Raw genomic sequence first — 22,677 nt, 5'->3', positions numbered from 1 at the left:
ATGACAATGAGTTCACTGTACTCAAATTGCCTCCACAGTCACCAGATCTCAATCCAATAGAGCATCTTTGGGATGTGGTGGAACGGGAGATTCGCATCATGGATGTGCAGCCGACAAATATGCGCCAACTGTGTGATGCCATCATGTCAATGTGGACCAAACTCTCGGAGGAATGCTTCCAGCACCTTGTTGAATCTATGCCACGAATAATTGAGGCAGTTCTGAAGGCAAAAGGGGGTCCAACCCGTTACTAGCATGGTGTACCTAATAAAGTGGCCAGTGAGTGTATATATCTCCCCAACTATAATGTATTCGCAAGAGGACACAAGCCAGTGTCTTATTGTGCCGGTCCCAAGCTCGGATAAATACAGAGGGTTGCATCAGGAAGGGCATCCAGCGTAAAATTTTTGCCAAATCTAAGATGCGAATCAAACCTATGACTTCAATACCGGATTGGTCGAGGCCCGGGTTAACAATGACCGCCATCGGCGCTGTTGACCTACAGGGCGCCGGTGGAAATTGGACTACTGTTGGTCGAAGAAAGAGAAGAGGAGAGTGCGTTCGCACGAAGAAAGAGAAGAGGAGCGCCAAGAGTATAGGACTAAGAGTAGGGACGTTGAATGTTGGAACTATGACAGGAAAAGGTAGAGAGTTGGTTGACATGATGCAGAGGAGGAAGGTAGACATACTGTGTGTCCAGGAGACCAGGTGGAAAGGTAGCAAGGCTAGAAGTTTAGGAGCAGGGTTCAAGTTGTTCTATCATGGTGTAGATGGGAAGAGAAATGGAGTAGGAGTTATCTTGAAGGAGGAGTTTGTTAGGAATGTCCTGGAGGTAAAAAGAGTGTCAGATAGAGTGATGAGTCTGAAGCTAGAAATAGAAGGTGTGATGTTCATTGTTGTTAGTGGGTATGCTCCACAGGTAGGATGTGAGCTGGAGGAGAAGGAGAAATTCTGGTCGGACTTTGATGAAGTGATGCAGAGCATACCTAGAAGAGAGAGAGTTGTCATTGGTGCAGACTTCAATGGACATGTTGGTGCAGGAAACAGAGGCGATGAGGAGGTGATGGGCAGGTTTGGTATCCAGGAGAGGAACGCACAAGAACAGATGGTTGTTGACTTTGCAAAAAGGATGGAAATGGCTGTAGTGAATACTTTCTTCCAGAAGAAGTAGGAGCATAGAGTGACCTATAAGAGTGGTGGTAGGAGCACACAGGTAGACTACATCTGGTGTAGACGGTGTAACCTGAAGGAGATCAGTGACTGTAAAGTAGTGGTAGGTGAGAGTGTAGCCAAACAGCATAGGATGGTGGTGTATAGGATGACTCTGGTGGTGAGGAAGGAAGAGTGTTGCATGACTTTTAGGAAGGAGTTAAGACAGGCTCTGGGTGGTCAGGAGGTGCTTCCAGATGACTGGACAACTACAGCTAATGTGATCAGGGAGACAGGTAGGAGAGTACTTGGTGTGTCATCTGGAAGGAAGTCAGGATGAAGTGAGGAGGGCACTGAAGCCAATGAAGAGTGGAAAGGCAGTTTGTCCTGATGATATACCTGTAGAGGTATGGAAGTGTCTAGGAGAGGTGGCAGTAGAGTTTCTGACTGGGTTGTTCAACAGGATCTTAGATAGTGAGAAGATGCCTGAGGAATGGAGGAGAAGTGGGCTGGTGCCCATTTTAAAGAACAAGGGAGATGTGCAGAGTTGTGGCAACTACAGAGGAATAAAGCTGATGAGCCATACAATGAAGTTATGGGAGAGAGTAGTGGAAGCTAGACTAAGGGCAGAAGTGAACATTTGTGAGCAGCAGTATGGTTTCATGCCAAAAAAGAGTACTACAGATGCAGTATTTGCTTTGAGGATGTTGATAGAGAAGTACAGAGAAGGCCAGAGGGAGCTGCATTGTGTTTTTGTAGATCTGGAGAAAGCTGATGACAGGGTGTCCAGAGAGGAACTGTGGTATTGTATGAGGAAGTCTGGAGTGGCAGAGAAGTATGTTAGAGCGGTGCAGGACATGTATGAGGACTGTAAGACAGTGGTGAGGTGTGCTGTAGGTGTGACAGAGGAGTTCAAGGTGGAGGTTGGACTGCATCAGGGATCAGCTCTGAGCCCCTTCTTGTTGCTATGGTGATGGACAGGCTGACAGACGAGGTCAGACAGGAATCTCCATGGACTATGATGTTTGCAGATGACATTGTGATCTGCAGTGAGAGCAGGGAACAGGTGGAGGAGAAGCTAGAGAGGTGGAGGTTTGTCCTGGAAAGGAGAGGAATGAAGGTTAGCCGCAGTAAGACAGAGTACATGTGTGTGAATGAGAGGGACCCAAGTGGAAGAGTGAGGTTACAGGGAGAAGAGATCAAGAAGGTGGAGGATCTGAAGTACTTAGGGTCAACAGTCCAGAGCAATGGAGAGTGTGGAAAAGAGGTGAAGAAGCGTGTCCAGGCAGGATGGAACGGGTGGAGGAAAGTGTCAGGTGTGATGTGTGATAGAAGAGTTTCAGCTAAAATGAAAGGAAAGGTGTACAAAACTGTGGTGAGACCAGCGATGTTGTTTGGTCTAGAGACAGTGTCCCTGAGGAAAAGACAGGAGACAGAGCTGGAGGTAGCAGAGATGAAGATGCTGAGGTTCTCTCTGGGAGTGACCAGGATGGATAGGATCAGGAATGAGTACATCAGAGGGACAGCACATGTTAGAAGTTCTGGAGATAAAGTCAGAGAGGCCAGACTGAGATGGTTTGGACATGTCCAGAGGAGAGATAGTGAATATATTGGTAGAAGGATGCTGAGTTCTGAACTGCCAGGCAGGAGGCCTAGAGGAAGACCAAAGAGGAGGTTTATGGATGTAGTGAAAGAGGACATGAAGGTAGTTGGTGTGAGAGAAGAGGAGGAGAAGACAGGGTTAGATGGAGGACACTGATTGGCTGTGGAGACCCTGAAGGGAAAAGCCCAAAGGAAAAGAAGAAGAAGATCCCCTCCAATATATACTGTACATATATATGTGTATATATGTATATATATATATATATATATATATATATATATATATATATATATATATATATATGTGTGTGTGTGTGTGTGTATATATGTATATATACACACACATACACATACATACAGTATATACATACACATACATATATATATATATATATATATATATATATATATATATATATATTTCTGGATAGGCTCCAGCTCCCCGTGACCTGTGACAGCGGATGAAGCGGTTGCGAAAGTGACTGAATGGATGAATGAATGAATGAATGAATGAACAGATGTGACAATGGTGAAGAGCAGTACGTGAACAGGAGGAGGGACAGGAGTGTCAGCGGAGAGAGCTGGACTGGAGTGTCCACATGGAATCAGGTAGGAGAATGGACAGAACTCGGCTCTGGCTGCTGGCCTTTCTGGGGTGTTTCACTGATCTTTCTGGCGGCTCCTCGTTGTAAGTTGACATGTCTGCTGTTCACACTCGAGCCTGGAATGTTTGTTCAGAGTGATGGTCGAGGAAAAGATTCATGTACAAAGATTAACCGTCAAATGGTTTTGACAAATCGATGAATACTTTCATATTTACTGAATAATCACAATGCCTGTTCTGGTTTTAAGTTCCCTAAATGTGTATTGAGATGTTTTTCTTTGCTGGGACAGGAGGATGCTGGGAAACAATCACAGATGTGATTCCAGATTCAAGTGGTTGTCTCAATGAAAAATCCAATTCAACTTGATGCAATCATTTCCCAGACTATTTTTCACTATTTGCTTGAGCTGTATTGAAAAAGCCACCTTGTGAAGGTGAACAACAATGACATGTTGTCATGGTGACTGCGTATAATGTAACAAACTGTTGAGATAAAAAGGTTAGTCCATGAAATAAATGAAGGTACTCTGGTCTTTTTAGACGATGCCAGTAAACACAAATTCACAGCACTGGTGTGACTTTGCACAGGGACAGTTTGATCAGACGCAGCAATCAGAGTCCACATTTATGATGAAATCAATATTGAACTCTCCCAGAATAAACATTATATCACTCATTAAGTTGAAGCTCATGTGGAAATCCTTCCCTGACAAGTAAACAGCCACCAGGACAAACCCACGTGATACAACATTCTGCCAGGATTCCATCTTCTGGGCATCAGTACATCTTACAGTATGAACTGGACTGAGGACATTCCTAATTCTTGTTGTTTCTCCCTGCTTCACAGGAAGGTGATGTCTTCCCCCAATGTACTGCGGGTAGGAACACCTCAAAACATCTTTGTGGAGTGTCAGGACTGCTCTGACCTGAATGACTTCAGTATCAGGATCCATGTGCTGAATCATCCAGCCAAAACCAAAAATGTGTCATCCACGTCTGTGACGCTCACAAGAGCAAGAAACTTCCAGGGCTTTGGACAAATCGTGGTAATTTAGAAATACTAAAATGTATGTTTCTCCAGTTTCAAAACAAGATGGTGCCAATAAGATGGCAGCAAGTTACACACAGAGAGAGTAGTGTATATTGGTTTTTGTTTTCTATTACATTTAGGTTTTTTTCTCACGAAAACGAAACAAGTATTTCACTGTATTCTGAACAGCTTTAATTGGGAAACATTTCTTCTGAAGAACTTCAGAGTGGAAGGAAAATGGACAGTTGTAACACCAACTGAATGTCCTGTTAGTGGGATTGCCTGACCCCCAGGGAGTGGAACCAGGTACAGCAGACTGATGTTTGCTAAGGAAGCTGGGATACGACACTACGTACCTGCTGATGTGCTCTGGAGGACAGAGTGGGGACTAAGAGCCCAGAACAAAGAAAAAAGTGGCTGACGCAGAACAAAGAGGAACACTGGTCTGATCAATTAGCTCTAATAGAGCATGTGTGATCGGTATCAAAAATTGAATTAAAGATACTTCATTGATTCCATCAGTGGAAAGAAACCAGCAGTGGACAGAGAGACCAGCAGTGGACAGAGACACCAGCAGTGGACAGAGACCAACAGTGGACAGAGGGACCAGCAGTGGACAGAGACCAGCAGTGGCCAGAGACCAGCAGTGGACAGAGACCAGCAGTGGACAGATGGACCAAAAGTGGACAGAGAACAGCAGTGGACAGAGACCAGCATTGGACAGAGAGACCAGCAGTGGACAGAGACCAGCAGTGGACAGAGACCAGCAGTGGACAGAGAGACCAGCAGTGGACAGAGACCAGCAGTGGACAGAGACCAGCAGTGGACAGATAGACCAGCAGTGGACAGAGAGACCAGCAGTGGACAGAGAGACCACCAGTACATAGACACCTTAAGTGGACAGAGAGACCATCAGTGGACAGAGAGACCAGCTGTGGACAGAGAGACCAGCAGTGGACAGAGACTAGCAGTGGACAGAGAGACCAGCAGTGGACAGAGACCAGCAGTGGACAGAGACCATCAGTGGACAGAGAGACCAGCAGTGGACAGAGAGACCATCAGTGCATAGAGATCATCAGTGGACAGAGACCAGCAGTGGACAGAGGGACCAGCAGTGGACAGAGGGACCAGCAGTGGACAGAGACCAGCATTGGACAGAGACACCAGCAGTGGACAGAGACCAGCAGTGGACAGAGACCAGCAGTGGACAGGGAGACCAGCAGTGGACAGAGACCAGCAGTGGAGAGAGACCAGCAGTGGACAGAGAGACCAGCTGTGGACAGAGAGACCAGCAGTGGACAGAGAGACCACCAGTACACAGAAACCAGCAGTGGACAGAGAGACCAGCAGTGGACAGAGAGACCAGCAGTGGACAGAGAGACCAGCAGTGGACAGAGACTAGCAGTGGACACAGACCAGCAATGGACAGAGACCAGCAGTGGACAGAGGGACCAGCAGTGGACAGAGGGACCAGCAGTGGACAGAGACCAGCATTGGACAGAGAGACCAGCAGTGGAAAGAGACCAGCAGTGGACAGAGACCAGCAGTGGACAGAGAGACCAGCAGTGGACAGAGACCAGCAGTGGACAGAGAGACCAGCAGTGGACAGAGAGACCAGCAGTGGACAGAGAGACCACCAGTACACAGAAACCAGCAGTGGACAGAGAGACCAGCAGTGGACAGAGAGACCAGCAGTGGACAGAGAGACCAGCAGTGGACAGAGACTAGCAGTGGACAGAGACCAGCAGTGGACAGAGACCAGCAGTGGACAGAGGGACCAGCAGTGGACAGAGGGACCAGCAGTGGACAGAGACCAGCATTGGACAGAGAGACCAGCAGTGGACAGACACCAGCAGTGGACAGAGACCAGCAGTGGAGAGAGAGACCAGCAGTGGACAGAGACCAGCAGTGGACAGAGACCAGCAGTGGACAGAGAGACCAGCAGTGGACAGAGAGACCAGCAGTGGACAGAGAGACCACCAGTACACAGAGACAGTAGTGGACAGAGACCAGTAGTGGACAGAGACCAGCAGTGGACAGAGAGACCATCAGTGGACAGAGAGACCAGCAGTGGACAGAGAGACCAGTAGTGGACAGAGAGACCAGCAGTGGACAGAGAGACCAGCAGTGGACAGAGAGACCATCAGTGGACAGAGAGACCAGCAGTGGACAGAGAGACCAGTAGTGGACAGAGAGACCATCAGTGGACAGAGACCAGCAGTGGACAGAGAGACCATCAGTGGACAGAGAGACCAGCAGTGGACAGAGAGACCAGCAGTAGACAGAGACCAGCAGTGGACAGACACCAGCAGTGGACAGAGACCAGCAGTGGACAGAGAGACCATCAGTGGACACAGAGACCAGCAGTGGACAGAGAGACCAGGAGTGGACAGAGAGACCAGCAGTGGACAGATAGACCAGCAGTGGACAGAGACCAGCAGTGGACAGAGAGACCAGCAGTGGACAGAGACCTGCAGTGGACAGAGAGACCAGCAGTGGACAGAGACCAGCAGTGGACAGAGAGGCCAGCAGTGGACAGAGACCAGCAGTGGACAGAGAGATCAGCAGTGGACAGAGAGACCAGTAGTGGACAGAGAGATCATCAGTGCACAGAGACCATCAGTGGACAGAGAGACCAGCAGTGGACAGAGACCAGCAGTGGACAGAGAGACCAGCAGTGGACAGAGAGACCACCAGTACACAGAGACCATCAGTGGACAGAGAGACCAGCAGTGGACAGAGAGACCAGTAGTTGACAGAGAGACCAGCAGTGGACAGAGACCAGCAGTGGAAAGAGGGACAAGCAGTGGACAGAGACCAGCAGTGGACAGAGAGACCAGCAGTGGACAGAGAGACCAGCAGTGGACAGAGACCAGCAGTGGACAGAGACCATCAGTAAACAGAGGGACAAGCATTGGAAAGAGACCAGCAGTGGACAGAGAACCATCAGTGGACAGAGAGACCAGCAGTGGACAGAGAGGCCAGCAGTAGACAGAGACCAGCAGTGGACCGACACCAGCAGTGGACAGAGACCAGCAGTGGACAGAGAGACCAGCAGTGGACAGAGAGGCCAGCAGTGGACAGAGACCAGCAGTGGACAGAGAGACCAGCAGTGGACAGAGAGACCAGTAGTGCACAGAGAGACCATCAGTGCACAGAGACCAGCAGTGGACAGAGACCAGCACTGGACAGAGAGACCAGCAGTGGACAGAGAGACCAGTAGTGGACAGAGAGACCAGCAGTGGACAGAAACCAGCAGTGGACAGAGGGACCAGCAGTGGACAAAGACCATTAGTGGACAGAGACCAGCAGTGGACAGAGACCAGCAGTGGACAGAGGGACCAGCAGTGGACAGAGACCAGCAGTGGACAGAGAGACCAGCAGTGGACAGAGAGACCAGCAGTGGACAGAGACCAGCAGTGGACAGAGAGACCAGCAGTGGACAGAGACCAGCAGTGGACAGAGACCAGCAGTGGACAGAGAGACCAGCAGTGGACAGGGAGACCAGTAGTGCACAGAGAGACCAGCAGTCGACAGAGAGACCAGCAGTGGACAGAGAGACCAGTAGTGGACAGAGAGACCATCAGTGCACAGAGACCATCAGTGGACAGAGAGACCAGCAGTGGACAGAGAGACCAGCAGTGGACAGAGAGACCAGCAGTGGACGGAGACCAGCAGTGGACGGAGACCAGCAGTGGAAAGAGACCAGCAGAGGACAGAGAGACCAGCAGTGGACAGAGACCAGCAGTGGACAGAGAGACCAGCAGTGGACAGAGAGACCAGCAGTGGACAGAGACCAGCAGTGGACAGAGAGACCAGCAGTGGACAGAGACCAGCAGTGGAAAGAGACCAGCAGTGGACAGAGAGACCAGCAGTGGACAGGGAGACCAGTAGTGCACAGAGAGACCAGCAGTGGACAGAGACCAGCAGTGGACAGAGAGACCAGGAGTGGACAGAGAGACCATCAGTGCACAGAGACCATCAGTGGACAGAGAGACCAGCAGTGGACAGAGAGACCAGTAGTGGACAGAGAGACCAGCAGTGGACAGAGACCAGCAGTGGACAGAGAGACCAGGAGTGGACAGAGAGACCATCAGTGCACAGAGACCATCAGTGGACAGAGAGACCAGCAGTGGACAGAGAGACCAGCAGTGGACAGAGAGACCAGCAGTGGACAGAGAGACCAGCAGTGGACGGAGACCAGCAGTGGACGGAGACCAGCAGTGGAAAGAGACCAGCAGAGGACAGAGACCAGCAGTGGACAGAGACCAGCAGTGGACAGATAGACCAGCAGTGGACAGAGAGACCAGCAGTGGACAGAGAGACCACCAGTACATAGACACCATAAGTGGACAGGGAGACCATCAGTGGACAGAGAGACCAGCTGTGGACAGAGAGACCAGCAGTGGACAGAGACTAGCAGTGGACAGAGAGACCAGCAGTGTACAGAGACCAGCAGTGGACAGAGACCATCAGTGGACAGAGAGACCAGCAGTGGACAGAGAGACCATCAGTGCATAGAGATCATCAGTGGACAGAGACCAGCAGTGGACAGAGGGACCCGCAGTGGACAGAGGGACCAGCAGTGGACAGAGACCAGCATTGGACAGAGACACCAGCAGTGGACAGAGACCAGCAGTGGACAGAGACCAGCAGTGGACAGAGAGACCAGCAGTGGACAGAGACCAGCAGTGGAGAGAGACCAGCAGTGGACAGAGAGACCAGCTGTGGACAGAGAGACCAGCAGTGGAAAGAGAGACCACCAGTACACAGAAACCAGCAGTGGACAGAGAGACCAGCAGTGGACAGAGAGACCAGCAGTGGACAGAGAGACCAGCAGTGGACAGAGACTAGCAGTGGACAGAGACCAGCAGTGGACAGAGACCAGCAGTGGACAGAGGGACCAGCAGTGGACAGAGGGACCAGCAGTGGACAGAGACCAGCATTGGACAGAGAGACCAGCAGTGGACAGACACCAGCAGTGGACAGAGACCAGCAGTGGAGAGAGAGACCAGCAGTGGACAGAGACCAGCAGTGGACAGAGACCAGCAGTGGACAGAGAGACCAGCAGTGGACAGAGAGACCAGCAGTGGACAGAGAGACCACCAGTACACAGAGACAGTAGTGGACAGAGACCAGTAGTGGACAGAGACCAGCAGTGGACAGAGAGACCATCAGTGGACAGAGAGACCAGCAGTGGACAGAGTGACCAGTAGTGGACAGAGAGACCAGCAGTGGACAGAGAGACCAGCAGTGGACAGAGAGACCATCAGTGGAAAGAGAGACCAGCAGTGGACAGAGAGACCAGTAGTGGACAGAGAGACCAGCAGTAGACAGAGACCAGCAGTGGATAGAGAGACCAGCAGTGGACAGACACTTGCAGTGGACAGATAGACCAGCAGTGGACAGAGACCAGCAGTGGACAGAGAGGCCAGCAGTGGACAGAGACCAGCAGTGGACAGAGAGATCAGCAGTGGACAGAGAGACCAGTAGTGGACAGAGAGATCATCAGTGCACAGAGACCATCAGTGGACAGAGAGACCAGCAGTGGACAGAGACCAGCAGTGGACAGAGAGACCAGCAGTGGACAGAGACCAGCAGTGGACAGAGACCTGCAGTGGACAGAGAGACCAGCAGTGGACAGAGAGACCACCAGTACACAGAGACCATCAGTGGACAGAGAGACCAGCAGTGGACAGAGAGACCAGCAGTGGACAGAGAGACCACCAGTACACAGAGACCATCAGTGGACAGAGAGACCAGCAGTGGACAGAGAGACCAGTAGTGGACAGAGAGACCAGCAGTGGACAGAAACCAGCAGTGGACAGAGGGACAAGCAGTGGACAGAGACCAGCAGTGGACAGAGAGACCAGCAGTGGACAGAGAGACCAGCAGTGGACAGAGACCAGCAGTGGACAGAGACCATCAGTAAACAGAGGGACAAGCATTGGACAGAGACCAGCAGTGGACAGAGACCATCAGTGGACAGAGAGACCAGCAGTGGACAGAGAGGCCAGCAGTAGACAGAGACCAGCAGTGGACCGACACCAGCAGTGGACAGAGACCAGCAGTGGACAGAGAGACCAGCAGTGGACAGAGAGGCCAGCAGTGGACAGAGACCAGCAGTGGACAGAGAGACCAGCAGTGGACAGAGAGACCAGTAGTGCACAGAGAGACCATCAGTGCACAGAGACCAGCAGTGGACAGAGACCAGCACTGGACAGAGAGACCAGCAGTGGACAGAGACCAGCAGTGGACAGAGAGACCAGCAGTGGACAGAGAGACCAGCAGTGGACAGAGACCAGCAGTGGACAGAGAGACCAGCAGTGGACGGAGACCAGCAGTGGAAAGAGACCAGCAGAGGACAGAGAGACCAGCAGTGGACAGAGACCAGCAGTGGACAGAGAGACCAGCAGTGGACAGAGAGACCAGCAGTGGACAGAGACCAGCAGTGGACAGAGAGACCAGCAGTGGACAGAGACCAGCAGTGGAAAGAGACCAGCAGTGGACAGAGAGACCAGCAGTGGACAGGGAGACCAGTAGTGCACAGAGAGACCAGCAGTGGACAGAGACCAGCAGTGGACAGAGAGACCAGGAGTGGACAGAGAGACCATCAGTGCACAGAGACCATCAGTGGACAGAGAGACCAGCAGTGGACAGAGAGACCAGTAGTGGACAGAGAGACCAGCAGTGGACAGAAACCAGCAGTGGACAGAGAGACCATCAGTGCACAGAGACCATCAGTGGACAGAGAGACCAGCAGTGGACAGAGAGACCAGCAGTGGACAGAGAGACCAGCAGTGGACGGAGACCAGCAGTGGACGGAGACCAGCAGTGGAAAGAGACCAGCAGAGGACAGAGAGACCAGCAGTGGACAGAGACCCGCAGTGCACAGAGACCAGTAGTGGACAGAGACCAGTAGTGGACAGAGACCAGCAGTAGACAGAGACCAGCAATGGACCGACACCAGCAGTGGACAGAGACCAGCAGTGGAAAGAGAGACCAGCAGTGGACAGAGAGGCCAGCAGTGGACAGAGACCAGCAGTGGACAAAGAGACTAGCAGTGGACAGAGAGACCAGAAGTGCACAGAGAGACCATCAGTGCACAGAGAACATCAGTGGACAGAGAGACCAGCAGTGGACAGAGAGACCAGCAGTGGACAGACGGACCAGCAGTGGACAGAGAGTCCACCAGTGGACAGATTGACCAGTAGTGAACAGAGAGACCAGCAGTGGACAGAGACCAGCGGTGGAAAGAGGGACCAGCAGTGGACAAAGACCAGCAGTGGACAGAGACCAGCAGTGGACAGAGACCAGCAGTGGACAGAGGGACCAGCAGTGGACAGAGACCAGCAGTGGACAGAGAGACCAGCAGTGGACAGAGAGACCAGCAGTGGACAGAGTCCAGCAGTGGACAGAGAGACCAGCAGTGGAAAGAGGTCAGCAGTGGACAGAGACCAGCAGTGGACAGAGAGACCAGCAGTAGACAGAGAGACCAGTAGTGCACAGAGAGACCAGCAGTCGACAGAGAGACCAGCAGTGGACAGAGAGACCAATAGTGGACAGAGAGACCATCAGTGCACAGGGACCAGCAGTGGACAGAGAGACCAGCAGTGGACAGAGAGACCAGTAGTGGACAGAGAGACCAGCAGTGGACAGAGACCAGCAGTGGACAGAGGGACCAGCAGTGGACAAAGACCAGCAGTGGCCAGAGACCAGCAGTGGACAGAGACCAGCAGTGGACAAATGGACCAAAAGTGGAATGAGAACAGCAGTGGACAGAGACCAGCATTGGACAGAGAGACCAGCAGTGGACAGAGACCAGCAGTGGACAGAGACCAGCAGTGGACAGAGAGACCAGCAGTGGACAGAGACCAGCAGTGGACAGAGACCTGCAGTGGACAGATAGACCAGCAGTGGACAGAGAGACCAGCAGTGGACAGAGAGACCACCAGTACATAGACACCATAAGTGGACAGAGAGACCATCAGTGGACAGAGAGACCAGCTGTGGACAGAGAGACCAGCAGTGGACAGAGACTAGCAGTGGACAGAGAGACCAGCAGTGGACAGAGACCAGCAGTGGACAGAGACCATCAGTGGACAGAGAGACCAGCAGTGGACAGAGAGACCATCAGTGCATAGAGATCATCAGTGGACAGAGACCAGCAGTGGACAGAGAGACCAGCAGTGGACAGAGACCAGCAGTGCACAGAGACCAGTATTTGACAGAGACCAGCAGTGGACAGAGACCAGCAGTGGTCAGAGAGACCATCAGTACACAGAGACCATCAGTGGACAAAGAGACCATCAGTGGACAGAGAGACCAGCAGTGGACAGAGAGACCAGCAGTGGACAGAGACCAGCAGTGGACAGAGAGACCAGCAGTGGACAGAGTCCAGCAGTGGACAGAGACCAGTAGTGGACAGAGAGACCAGCAGTGGACAGAGAGACCAGCAGTGGACAGAGACCAGCAGTGGACAGAGAGACCAGCAGTGGACAGAGACCAGCAGTGGAAAGAGACCAGCAGTGGACAGAGAGACCAGCAGTGGACAGAGAGACCAGCAGTGGACAGAGACCAGCAGTGGAAAGAGACCAGCAGTGGACAGAGAGACCAGCAGTGGACAGGGAGACCAGTAGTGCACAGAGAGACCAGCAGTGGACAGAGACCAGCAGTGGACAGAGAGACCAGGAGTGGACAGAGACCAGCAGTGGACAGAGAGACCAGGAGTGGACAGAGAGACCATCAGTGCACAGAGACCATCAGTGGACAGAGAGACCAGCAGTGGACAGAGAGACCAGTAGTGGACAGAGAGACCAGCAGTGGACAGAAACCAGCAGTGGACAGAGAGACCATCAGTGCACAGAGACCATCAGTGGACAGAGAGACCAGCAGTGGACAGAGAGACCAGCAGTGGACAGAGAGACCAGCAGTGGACGGAGACCAGCAGTGGACGGAGACCAGCAGTGGAAAGAGACCAGCAGAGGACAGAGAGACCAGCAGTGGACAGAGACCAGCAGTGCACAGAGACCAGTAGTGGACAGAGACCAGTAGTGGACAGAGACCAGCAGTAGACAGAGACCAGCAATGGACCGACACCAGCAGTGGACAGAGACCAGCAGTGGAAAGAGAGACCAGCAGTGGACAGAGAGGCCAGCAGTGGACAGAGACCAGCAGTGGACAAAGAGACTAGCAGTGGACAGAGAGACCAGAAGTGCACAGAGAGACCATCAGTGCACAGAGAACATCAGTGGACAGAGAGACCAGCAGTGGACAGAGAGACCAGCAGTGGACAGACGGACCAGCAGTGGACAGAGAGTCCACCAGTGGACAGATTGACCAGCAGTGGACAGAGACCAGCAGTGGACAGAGAGACCAGTAGTGAACAGAGAGACCAGCAGTGGACAGAGACCAGCAGTGGAAAGAGGGACCAGCAGTGGACAAAGACCAGCAGTGGACAGAGACCAGCAGTGGACAGAGACCAGCAGTGGACAGAGGGACCAGCAGTGGACAGAGACCAGCAGTGGACAGAGAGACCAGCAGTGGACAGAGAGACCAGCAGTGGACAGAGTCCAGCAGTGGACAGAGAGACCAGCAGTGGAAAGAGGCCAGCAGTGGACAGAGACCAGCAGTGGACAGAGAGACCAGCAGTAGACAGAGAGACCAGTAGTGCACAGAGAGACCAGCAGTCGACAGAGAGACCAGCAGTGGACAGAGAGACCAATAGTGGACAGAGAGACCATCAGTGCACAGGGACCAGCAGTGGACAGAGAGACCAGCAGTGGACAGAGAGACCAGTAGTGGACAGAGAGACCAGCAGTGGACAGAGACCAGCAGTGGACAGAGGGACCAGCAGTGGACAAAGACCAGCAGTGGCCAGAGACCAGCAGTGGACAGAGACCAGCAGTGGACAAATGGACCAAAAGTGGAATGAGAACAGCAGTGGACAGAGACCAGCATTGGACAGAGAGACCAGCAGTGGACAGAGACCAGCAGTGGACAGAGACCAGCAGTGGACAGAGAGACCAGCAGTGGACAGAGACCAGCAGTGGACAGAGACCTGCAGTGGACAGATAGACCAGCAGTGGACAGAGAGACCAGCAGTGGACAGAGAGACCACCAGTACATAGACACCATAAGTGGACAGAGAGACCATCAGTGGACAGAGAGACCAGCTGTGGACAGAGAGACCAGCAGTGGACAGAGACTAGCAGTGGACAGAGAGACCAGCAGTGGACAGAGACCAGCAGTGGACAGAGACCATCAGTGGACAGAGAGACCAGCAGTGGACAGAGAGACCATCAGTGCATAGAGATCATCAGTGGACAGAGACCAGCAGTGGACAGAGAGACCAGCAGTGGACAGAGACCAGCAGTGCACAGAGACCAGTATTTGACAGAGACCAGCAGTGGACAGAGACCAGCAGTGGTCAGAGAGACCATCAGTACACAGAGACCATCAGTGGACAAAGAGACCATCAGTGGACAGAGAGACCAGCAGTGGACAGAGAGACCAGCAGTGGACAGAGACCAGCAGTGGACAGAGAGACCAGCAGTGGACAGAGTCCAGCAGTGGACAGAGACCAGTAGTGGACAGAGAGACCAGCAGTAGACAGTGACCAGCAGTAGACAGAGACCAGCAGTGGACAGACACCAGCAGTGGACAGAGACCAGCAGTGGACAGACAGACCAGCAGTGGACAGAGAGACCAGTAGTGGACAGAGACCAGCAGTGGACAGAGAGATCAGCAGTGGACAGAGAGACCAGTAGTGGACAGAGAGACTATCAGTGCACAGAGACCATCAGTGGACAGAGAGACCAGCAGTGGATAGAGAGACCAGTAGGGGACAGAGAGACCAGCAGCGGACAGAGACCAGCAGTGGACAGAGGGACCAGCAGTGGACAAAGACCAGCAGTGGACAGAGACCAGCAGTGGACAGAGAGACCAGCAGTGGACAGAGACCAGCAGTGTACAGAGACCAGCAGTGGACAGAGGGACCAGCAGTGGACAGAGACCAGCAGTGGACAGAGAGACCAGCAGTGGACAGAGACTAGCAGTGCACAGAGACCAGTAGTGGACAGAGACCAGTAGTGGACAGAGACCAGCAGTAAACAGAGACCAGCAGTGGACAGACACCGGCAGTGGACAGAGACCAGCAGTGGACAGAGAGACCAGCAGTGGACAGAGACCAGCAGTGGACAGAGAGACCAGCAGTGGACAGAGAGACCAATAGTGGACAGAGAGACCATCAGTGCACAGGGACCATCAGTAGACAGAGAGAACAGCAGTGGACAGAGAGACCAGTAGTGGACAGAGAGACCAGCAGTGGACAGAGACCAGCAGTGGACAGAGGGACCAGCAGTGGACAAAGACCAGCAGTGGACAAAGACCAGCAGTGGACAGAGACCAGCAGTGGACAGAGACCAGCAGTGGACAGAGACCAGCAGTGGACAGATAGACCAGCAGTGGACAGAGAGACCAGCAGTGGACAGAGACCATCAGTGGACAGATAGACCAGCAGTGGACAGAGACCAGCACTGGACAGAGAGGCCAGCAGTGGACAGAGACCAGCAGTTGACAGAGAGACCAGCAGTGGACAGAGGGACCAGCAGTGGACAAAGACCAGCAGTGGACAGAGAGACCAGCAGTGGACAGAGACCAGCAGTGGACAGAGAGACCAATAGTGGACAGAGAGACCATCAGTGCACAGGGACCATCAGTAGACAGAGAGACCAGCAGTGGACAGAGAGACCAGTAGTGGACAGAGAGACCAGCAGTGGACAGAAACCAGCAGTGGACAGAGACCAGCAGTGGACAGAGGGACCAGCAGTGGACAGAGACCAGCAGTGGACAGAGACCAGCAGTGGACAGAGACCAGCAGTGGACAGATAGACCAGCAGTGGACAGAGAGACCAGCAGTGGACAGAGACCATCAGTGGACAGATAGACCAGCAGTGGACAGAGACCAGCACTGGACAGAGAGGCCAGCAGTGGACAGAGACCAGCAGTCGACAGAGAGATCAGCAGTGGACAGAGAGACCAGTAGTGGACAGAGAGACCATCAGTGCACTGAGACCATCAGTGGACAGAGAGACCAGCAGTGCACAGAGACCATCAGTGGACAGAGAGACCAGCAGTGGACAGAGAGACCAGCAGTGGACAGAGACCAGCAGTGGACAGAGAGACAAGCAGTGGACAGAGACCAGCAGTGCACAGAGACCCCATAGTGGAGAGAGACCAGTAGTGGACAGAGACCAGCAGTAGACAGAGAGACAAGCAGTGGACAGAGACCAGCAGTGCGCAGAGACCAGTAGTGGAGAGAGACCAGTAGTGGACAGAGAGACCAGCAGTGGACAGAGAGACCACCAGTACACAGAGACCATCAGTGGAAAGGGAGACCATCAGTGGACAGAGAGACCAGCAGTGGACAGAGAGACCAGCAGTGGACAGAGAGACCAGCAGTGGACAGAGACCAGCAGTGGACAGAGACCAGCAGTGGACAGATAGACCAGCAGTGGACAGAGAGACCAGCAGTGGACAGAGAGACCACCAGTACATAGACACCATAAGTGGACAGAGACCAGCAGTGGACAGAGAGACCAGCAGTGGACAGAGAGGCCAGCAGTGGACAGAGACCGGCAGTGGACAGAGAGACCAGCAGTGGACAGAGAGACCAGTAGTGGACAGAGAGACCATCAGTGCACAGACACCATCAGTGGACAGAGAGACCAGCAGTGGACAGAGAGACCAGTAGTGGACAGAGAGACCAGCAGTGGACAGAGACCAGCAGTGGACATAGGGACCAGCAGTGGACGAAGACCAGCAGTGGACAGAGACCAGTAGTGGACAGAGACCAGTAGTGGACAGAGACCAGCAGGGGACAGAGACCAGCAGTGGACAGAGAGACCAGCAGTGGACAGAGACCAGCAATGGACAGAGACCAGCAGTGGACAGAGACCAGCAGTGGACAGAGAGACCAGCAGTGGACAGAGAGACCATCAGTACCAGAGACCCTCAGTGGACAGAGAGACCATCAGTGGACAGAGAGACCAGGAGTACACAGAGACCGGCAGTGGACAGAGAGACCAGCAGTGGACAGAGACCAGCAGTGGACAGAGACCAGCAGTGGACAGAGAGACCAGCAGTGGACAGAGACTAGCAGTGCACAGAGACCAGTAGTGGACAGAGACCAGCAGTGGACAGAGACCAGCAGTGGACAGAGATCAGCAGTGGACAGAGAGACCAGCAATGGACAGAGACCAGCAGTGGACAGAGACCAGCAGTGGACAGAGAGACCAGCAGTGGACAGAGAGACCACCAGTACACAGAGACCCTCAGTGGACAGAGAGACCATCAGTGGACAGAGAGACCAGGAGTACACAGAGACCAGCAGTGGACAGAGAGACCAGCAGTGGACAGAGACCATCAGTGGACAGAGACCAGCATTGGACAGAGAGACCATCAGTGGACAGAGACTAGCAGTGCACAGAGACCAGTAGTGGACAGAGACCAGTAGTGGACAGAGACCAGCAGTAGACAGAGACCAGCAGTGGACAGAGAGACCAGCAGTGGACAGAGACCAGCAGTTGACAGAGAGACCAGCAGTGGACAGAGAGACCAGCAGTGGAAAGAGACCAGCAGTGGACAGAGACCAGCATTGGACAGAGACCAGTAGTGGAGAGAGACCAGTAGTGGACAGAGAGACCAGCAGCGGAAAGAGACCAGCAGTGGACAGAGGGACCAGCAGTGGACAGAGACCAGCAGTGGACAGAGATTAGCAGTGGACAGAGGGACCAGCAGTGGACAGAGACCAGCAGTGGACAGAGAGACCAGCAGTGGACAGAGACTAGCAGTGCACAGAGACCAGTAGTGGACAGAGACCAGTAGTGGACAGAGACCAGCAGTAGACAGAGACCAGCAGTGGACAGACACCGGCAGTGGACAGAGACCAGCAGTGGACAGAGAGACCAGCAGTGGACAGAGACCAGCAGTTGACAGAGAGACCAGCAGTGGACAGAGAGACCAATAGTGGACAGAGAGACCATCAGTGCACAGGGACCATCAGTAGACAGAGAGACCAGCAGTGGACAGAGAGACCAGTAGTGGACAGAGAGACCAGCAGTGGACAGAGACCAGCAGTGGACAGAGACCAGCAGTGGACAGAGGGACCAGCAGTGGACAGAGACCAGCAGTGGACAGAGACCAGCAGTGGACAGAGACCAGCAGTGGACAGAGACCAGCACTGGACAGAGAGGCCAGCAGTGGACAGAGACCAGCAGTTGATAGAGAGACCAGCAGTGGACAGAGAGACCAATCGTGGACAGAGAGACCATCATTGCACAGGGACCATCAGTAGACAGAGAGACCAGCAGTGGACAGAGAGACCAGTAGTGGACAGAGAGACCAGCAGTGGACAGAGGGACCAGCAGTGGACAGAGACCAGCAGTGGACAAAGAGACTAGCAGTGGAAAAAGAGACCAGAAGTGCACAGAGAGACCATCAGTGCACAGAGAACATCAGTGGACAGAGAGACCAGCAGTGGACAGAGAGACCAGCAGTGGACAGACGGACCAACAGTGGACAGAGAGTCCACCAGTGGACAGATTGACCAGCAGTGGACAGAGACCAGCAGTGGACAGAGAGACCAGTAGTGAACAGAGAGACCAGCAGTGGACAGAGACCAGCAGTGGAAAGAGGGACCAGCAGTGGACAAAGACCAGCAGTGGACAGAGACCAGCAGTGGACAGAGACCAGCAGTGGACAGAGGGACCAGCAGTGGACAGAGACCAGCAGTGGACAGAGAGACCAGCAGTGGACAGAGAGACCAGCAGTGGACAGAGTCCAGCAGTGGACAGAGAGACCAGCAGTGGAAAGAGGCCAGCAGTGGACAGAGACCAGCAGTGGACAGAGAGACCAGCAGTAGACAGAGAGACCAGTAGTGCACAGAGAGACCAGCAGTCGACAGAGAGACAAGCAGTGGACAGAGAGACCAATAGTGGACAGAGAGACCATCAGTGCACAGGGACCATCAGTGGACAGAGAGACCAGCAGTGGACAGAGAGACCAGTAGTGGACAGAGAGACCAGCAGTGGACAGAGACCAGCAGTGGACAGAAGGACCAGCAGTGGACAAAGATCAGCAGTGGCCAGAGACCAGCAGTGGACAGAGACCAGCAGTGGACAGATGGACCAAAAGTGGACAGAGAACAGCAGTGGACAGAGACCAGCATTGGACAGAGAGACCAGCAGTGGACAGAGACCAGCAGTGGACAGAGACCAGCAGTGGACAGAGAGACCAGCAGTGGACAGAGACCAGCAGTGGAGAGAGACCAGCAGTGGACAGATAGACCAGCAGTGGACAGAGAGACCAGCAGTGGACAGAGAGACCACCAGTACATAGACACCATAAGTGGACAGAGAGACCATCAGTGGACAGAGAGACCAGCTGTGGACAGAGAGACCAGCAGTGGACAGAGACTAGCAGTGGACAGAGAGACCAGCAGTGGACAGAGACCAGCAGTGGACAGAGACCATCAGTGGACAGAGAGACCAGCAGTGGACAGAGAGACCATCAGTGCATAGAGATCATCAGTGGACAGAGACCAGCAGTGGACAGAGAGACCAGCAGTGGACAGAGACCAGCAGTGCACAGAGACCAGTAGTGGACAGATACCAGCAGTGGACAGAGACCAGCAGTGGTCAGAGAGACCATCAGTACACAGAGACCATCAGTGGACAAAGAGACCATCAGTGGACAGAGAGACCAGCAGTGGACAGAGAGACCAGCAGTGGACAGAGACCAGCAGTGGACAGAGAGACCAGCAGTGGACAGAGTCCAGCAGTGGACAGAGACCAGTAGTGGACAGAGAGACCAGCAGTAGACAGTGACCAGCAGTAGACAGAGACCAGCAGTGGACAGACACCAGCAGTGGACAGAGACCAGCAGTGGACAGACAGACCAGCAGTGGACAGAGAGACCAGTAGTGGACAGAGACCAGCAGTGGACAGAGAGATCAGCAGTGGACAGAGAGACCAGTAGTGGACAGAGAGACTATCAGTGCACAGAGACCATCAGTGGACAGAGAGACCAGCAGTGGATAGAGAGACCAGTAGGGGACAGAGAGACCAGCAGCGGACAGAGACCAGCAGTGGACAGAGGGACCAGCAGTGGACAAAGACCAGCAGTGGACAGAGACCAGCAGTGGACAGAAAGACCAGCAGTGGACAGAGACCAGCAGTGTACAGAGACCATCAGTGGACAGAGGGACCAGCAGTGGACAGAGACCAGCAGTGGACAGAGAGACCAGCAGTGGACAGAGACCAGTAGTGGACAGAGACCAGCAGTAGACAGAGACCAGCAGTGGACAGACACCGTCAGTGGAGAGAGACCAGCAGTGGACAGAGAGACCAGCAGTGGACAGAGACCAGCAGTTGACAGAGAGACCAGCAGTGGACAGAGAGACCAATAGTGGACAGAGAGACCATCAGTGCACAGGGACCATCAGTAGACAGAGAGACCAGCAGTGGACAGAGAGACCAGTAGTGGACAGAGAGACCAGCAGTGGACAGAGACCAGCAGTGGACAGAGGGACCAGCAGTGGACAAAGACCAGCAGTGGACAAAGACCAGCAGTGGACAGAGACCAGCAGTGGACAGAGACCAGCAGTGGACAGAGACCAGCAGTGGACAGATAGACCAGCAGTGGAAAGAGAGACCAGCAGTGGACAGAGACCATCAGTGGACAGATAGACCAGCAGTGGACAGAGACCAGCACTGGACAGAGAGGCCAGCAGTGGACAGAGACCAGCAGTTGACAGAGAGACCAGCAGTGGACAGAGGGACCAGCAGTGGACAAAGACCAGCAGTGGACAGAGAGACCAGCAGTGGACAGAGACCAGCAGTGGACAGAGACCAGCAGTGGACAGATAGACCAGCAGTGGACAGAGAGACCAGCAGTGGACAGAGAGGCCAGCAGTGGACAGAGACCAGCAGTTGACAGAGAGACCAGCAGTGGACAGAGAGACCAATAGTGGACAGAGAGACCATCAGTGCACAGGGACCATCAGTAGACAGAGAGACCAGCAGTGGACAGAGAGACCAGTAGTGGACAGAGAGACCAGCAGTGGACAGAAACCAGCAGTGGACAGAGACCAGCAGTGGACAGAGACCAGCAGTGGACAGAGACCAGCAGTGGACAGATAGACCAGCAGTGGACAGAGAGACCAGCAGTGGACAGAGACCATCAGTGGACAGATAGACCAGCAGTGGACAGAGACCAGCACTGGACAGAGAGGCCAGCAGTGGACAGAGACCAGCAGTCGACAGAGAGATCAGCAGTGGACAGAGAGACCAGTAGTGGACAGAGAGACCATCAGTGCACTGAGACCATCAGTGGACAGAGAGACCAGCAGTGCACAGAGTCCATCAGTGGACAGAGAGACCAGCAGTGGACAGAGAGACCAGCAGTGGACAGAGAGACCAGCAGTGGACAGAGACCAGCAGTGGACAGAGACCAGCAGTGGACAGAGAGACAAGCAGTGGACAGAGACCAGCAGTGCACAGAGACCCCATAGTGGAGAGAGACCAGTAGTGGACAGAGACCAGCAGTAGACAGAGAGACAAGCAGTGGACAGAGACCAGCAGTGCACAGAGACCAGTAGTGGAGAGAGACCAGTAGTGGACAGAGAGACCAGCAGTGGACAGAGAGACCACCAGTACACAGAGACCATCAGTGGAAAGGGAGACCATCAGTGGACAGAGAGACCAGCAGTGGACAGAGAGACCAGCAGTGGACAGAGAGACCAGCAGTGGACAGAGACCAGCAGTGGACAGAGAGACAAGCAGTGGACAGAGAGACCAGCAGTGGACAGAGAGACCAGCAGTGGACAGAGACCAGCAGTGCACAGAGACCAGTAGTGGAGAGAGACCAGTAGTGGACAGAGAGACCAGCAGTGGACAGAGAGACCACCAGTACACAGAGACCATCAGTGGAAAGGGAGACCATCAGTGGACAGAGAGACCAGCAGTGGACAGAGAGACCAGCAGTGGACAGAGAGACCAGCAGTGGACAGAGACCAGCAGTGGACAGAGACCAGCAGTGGACAGAGAGACAAGCAGTGGACAGAGACCAGCAGTGCACAGAGACCCCATAGTGGAGAGAGACCAGTAGTGGACAGAGACCAGCAGTAGACAGAGAGACAAGCAGTGGACAGAGACCAGCAGTGCACAGAGACCAGTAGTGGAGAGAGACCAGTAGTGGACAGAGAGACCAGCAGTGGACAGAGAGACCACCA

The 22,677-nt window shown here is 53.6% G+C and overlaps 1 protein-coding gene across 1 annotated transcript in view; it reads left to right on the top strand.

Moving 5' to 3' along the window:
- The first annotated feature begins 3,366 nt into the window (after nucleotides 1–3,366).
- The window catches only part of LOC137593462 (complement C3-like), a 258,735-nt gene continuing 239,424 nt past the window's right edge, over nucleotides 3,367–22,677 (top strand). The window contains exons 1-2 of the mRNA XM_068312167.1: nucleotides 3,367–3,439; nucleotides 4,203–4,401. Coding sequence (XP_068168268.1) covers nucleotides 3,369–3,439; nucleotides 4,203–4,401 — 270 coding nt within the window. The 5' untranslated portion in view covers nucleotides 3,367–3,368. The remainder of the gene's footprint in view (nucleotides 3,440–4,202; nucleotides 4,402–22,677) is intronic.

The sequence above is a fragment of the Antennarius striatus genome, chromosome 4 (assembly GCF_040054535.1).
Source record: "Antennarius striatus isolate MH-2024 chromosome 4, ASM4005453v1, whole genome shotgun sequence".
In the NCBI taxonomy this organism is placed as follows: domain Eukaryota; kingdom Metazoa; phylum Chordata; class Actinopteri; order Lophiiformes; family Antennariidae; genus Antennarius; species Antennarius striatus.
This window is presented reverse-complemented; position numbering and strand designations above follow the sequence as displayed.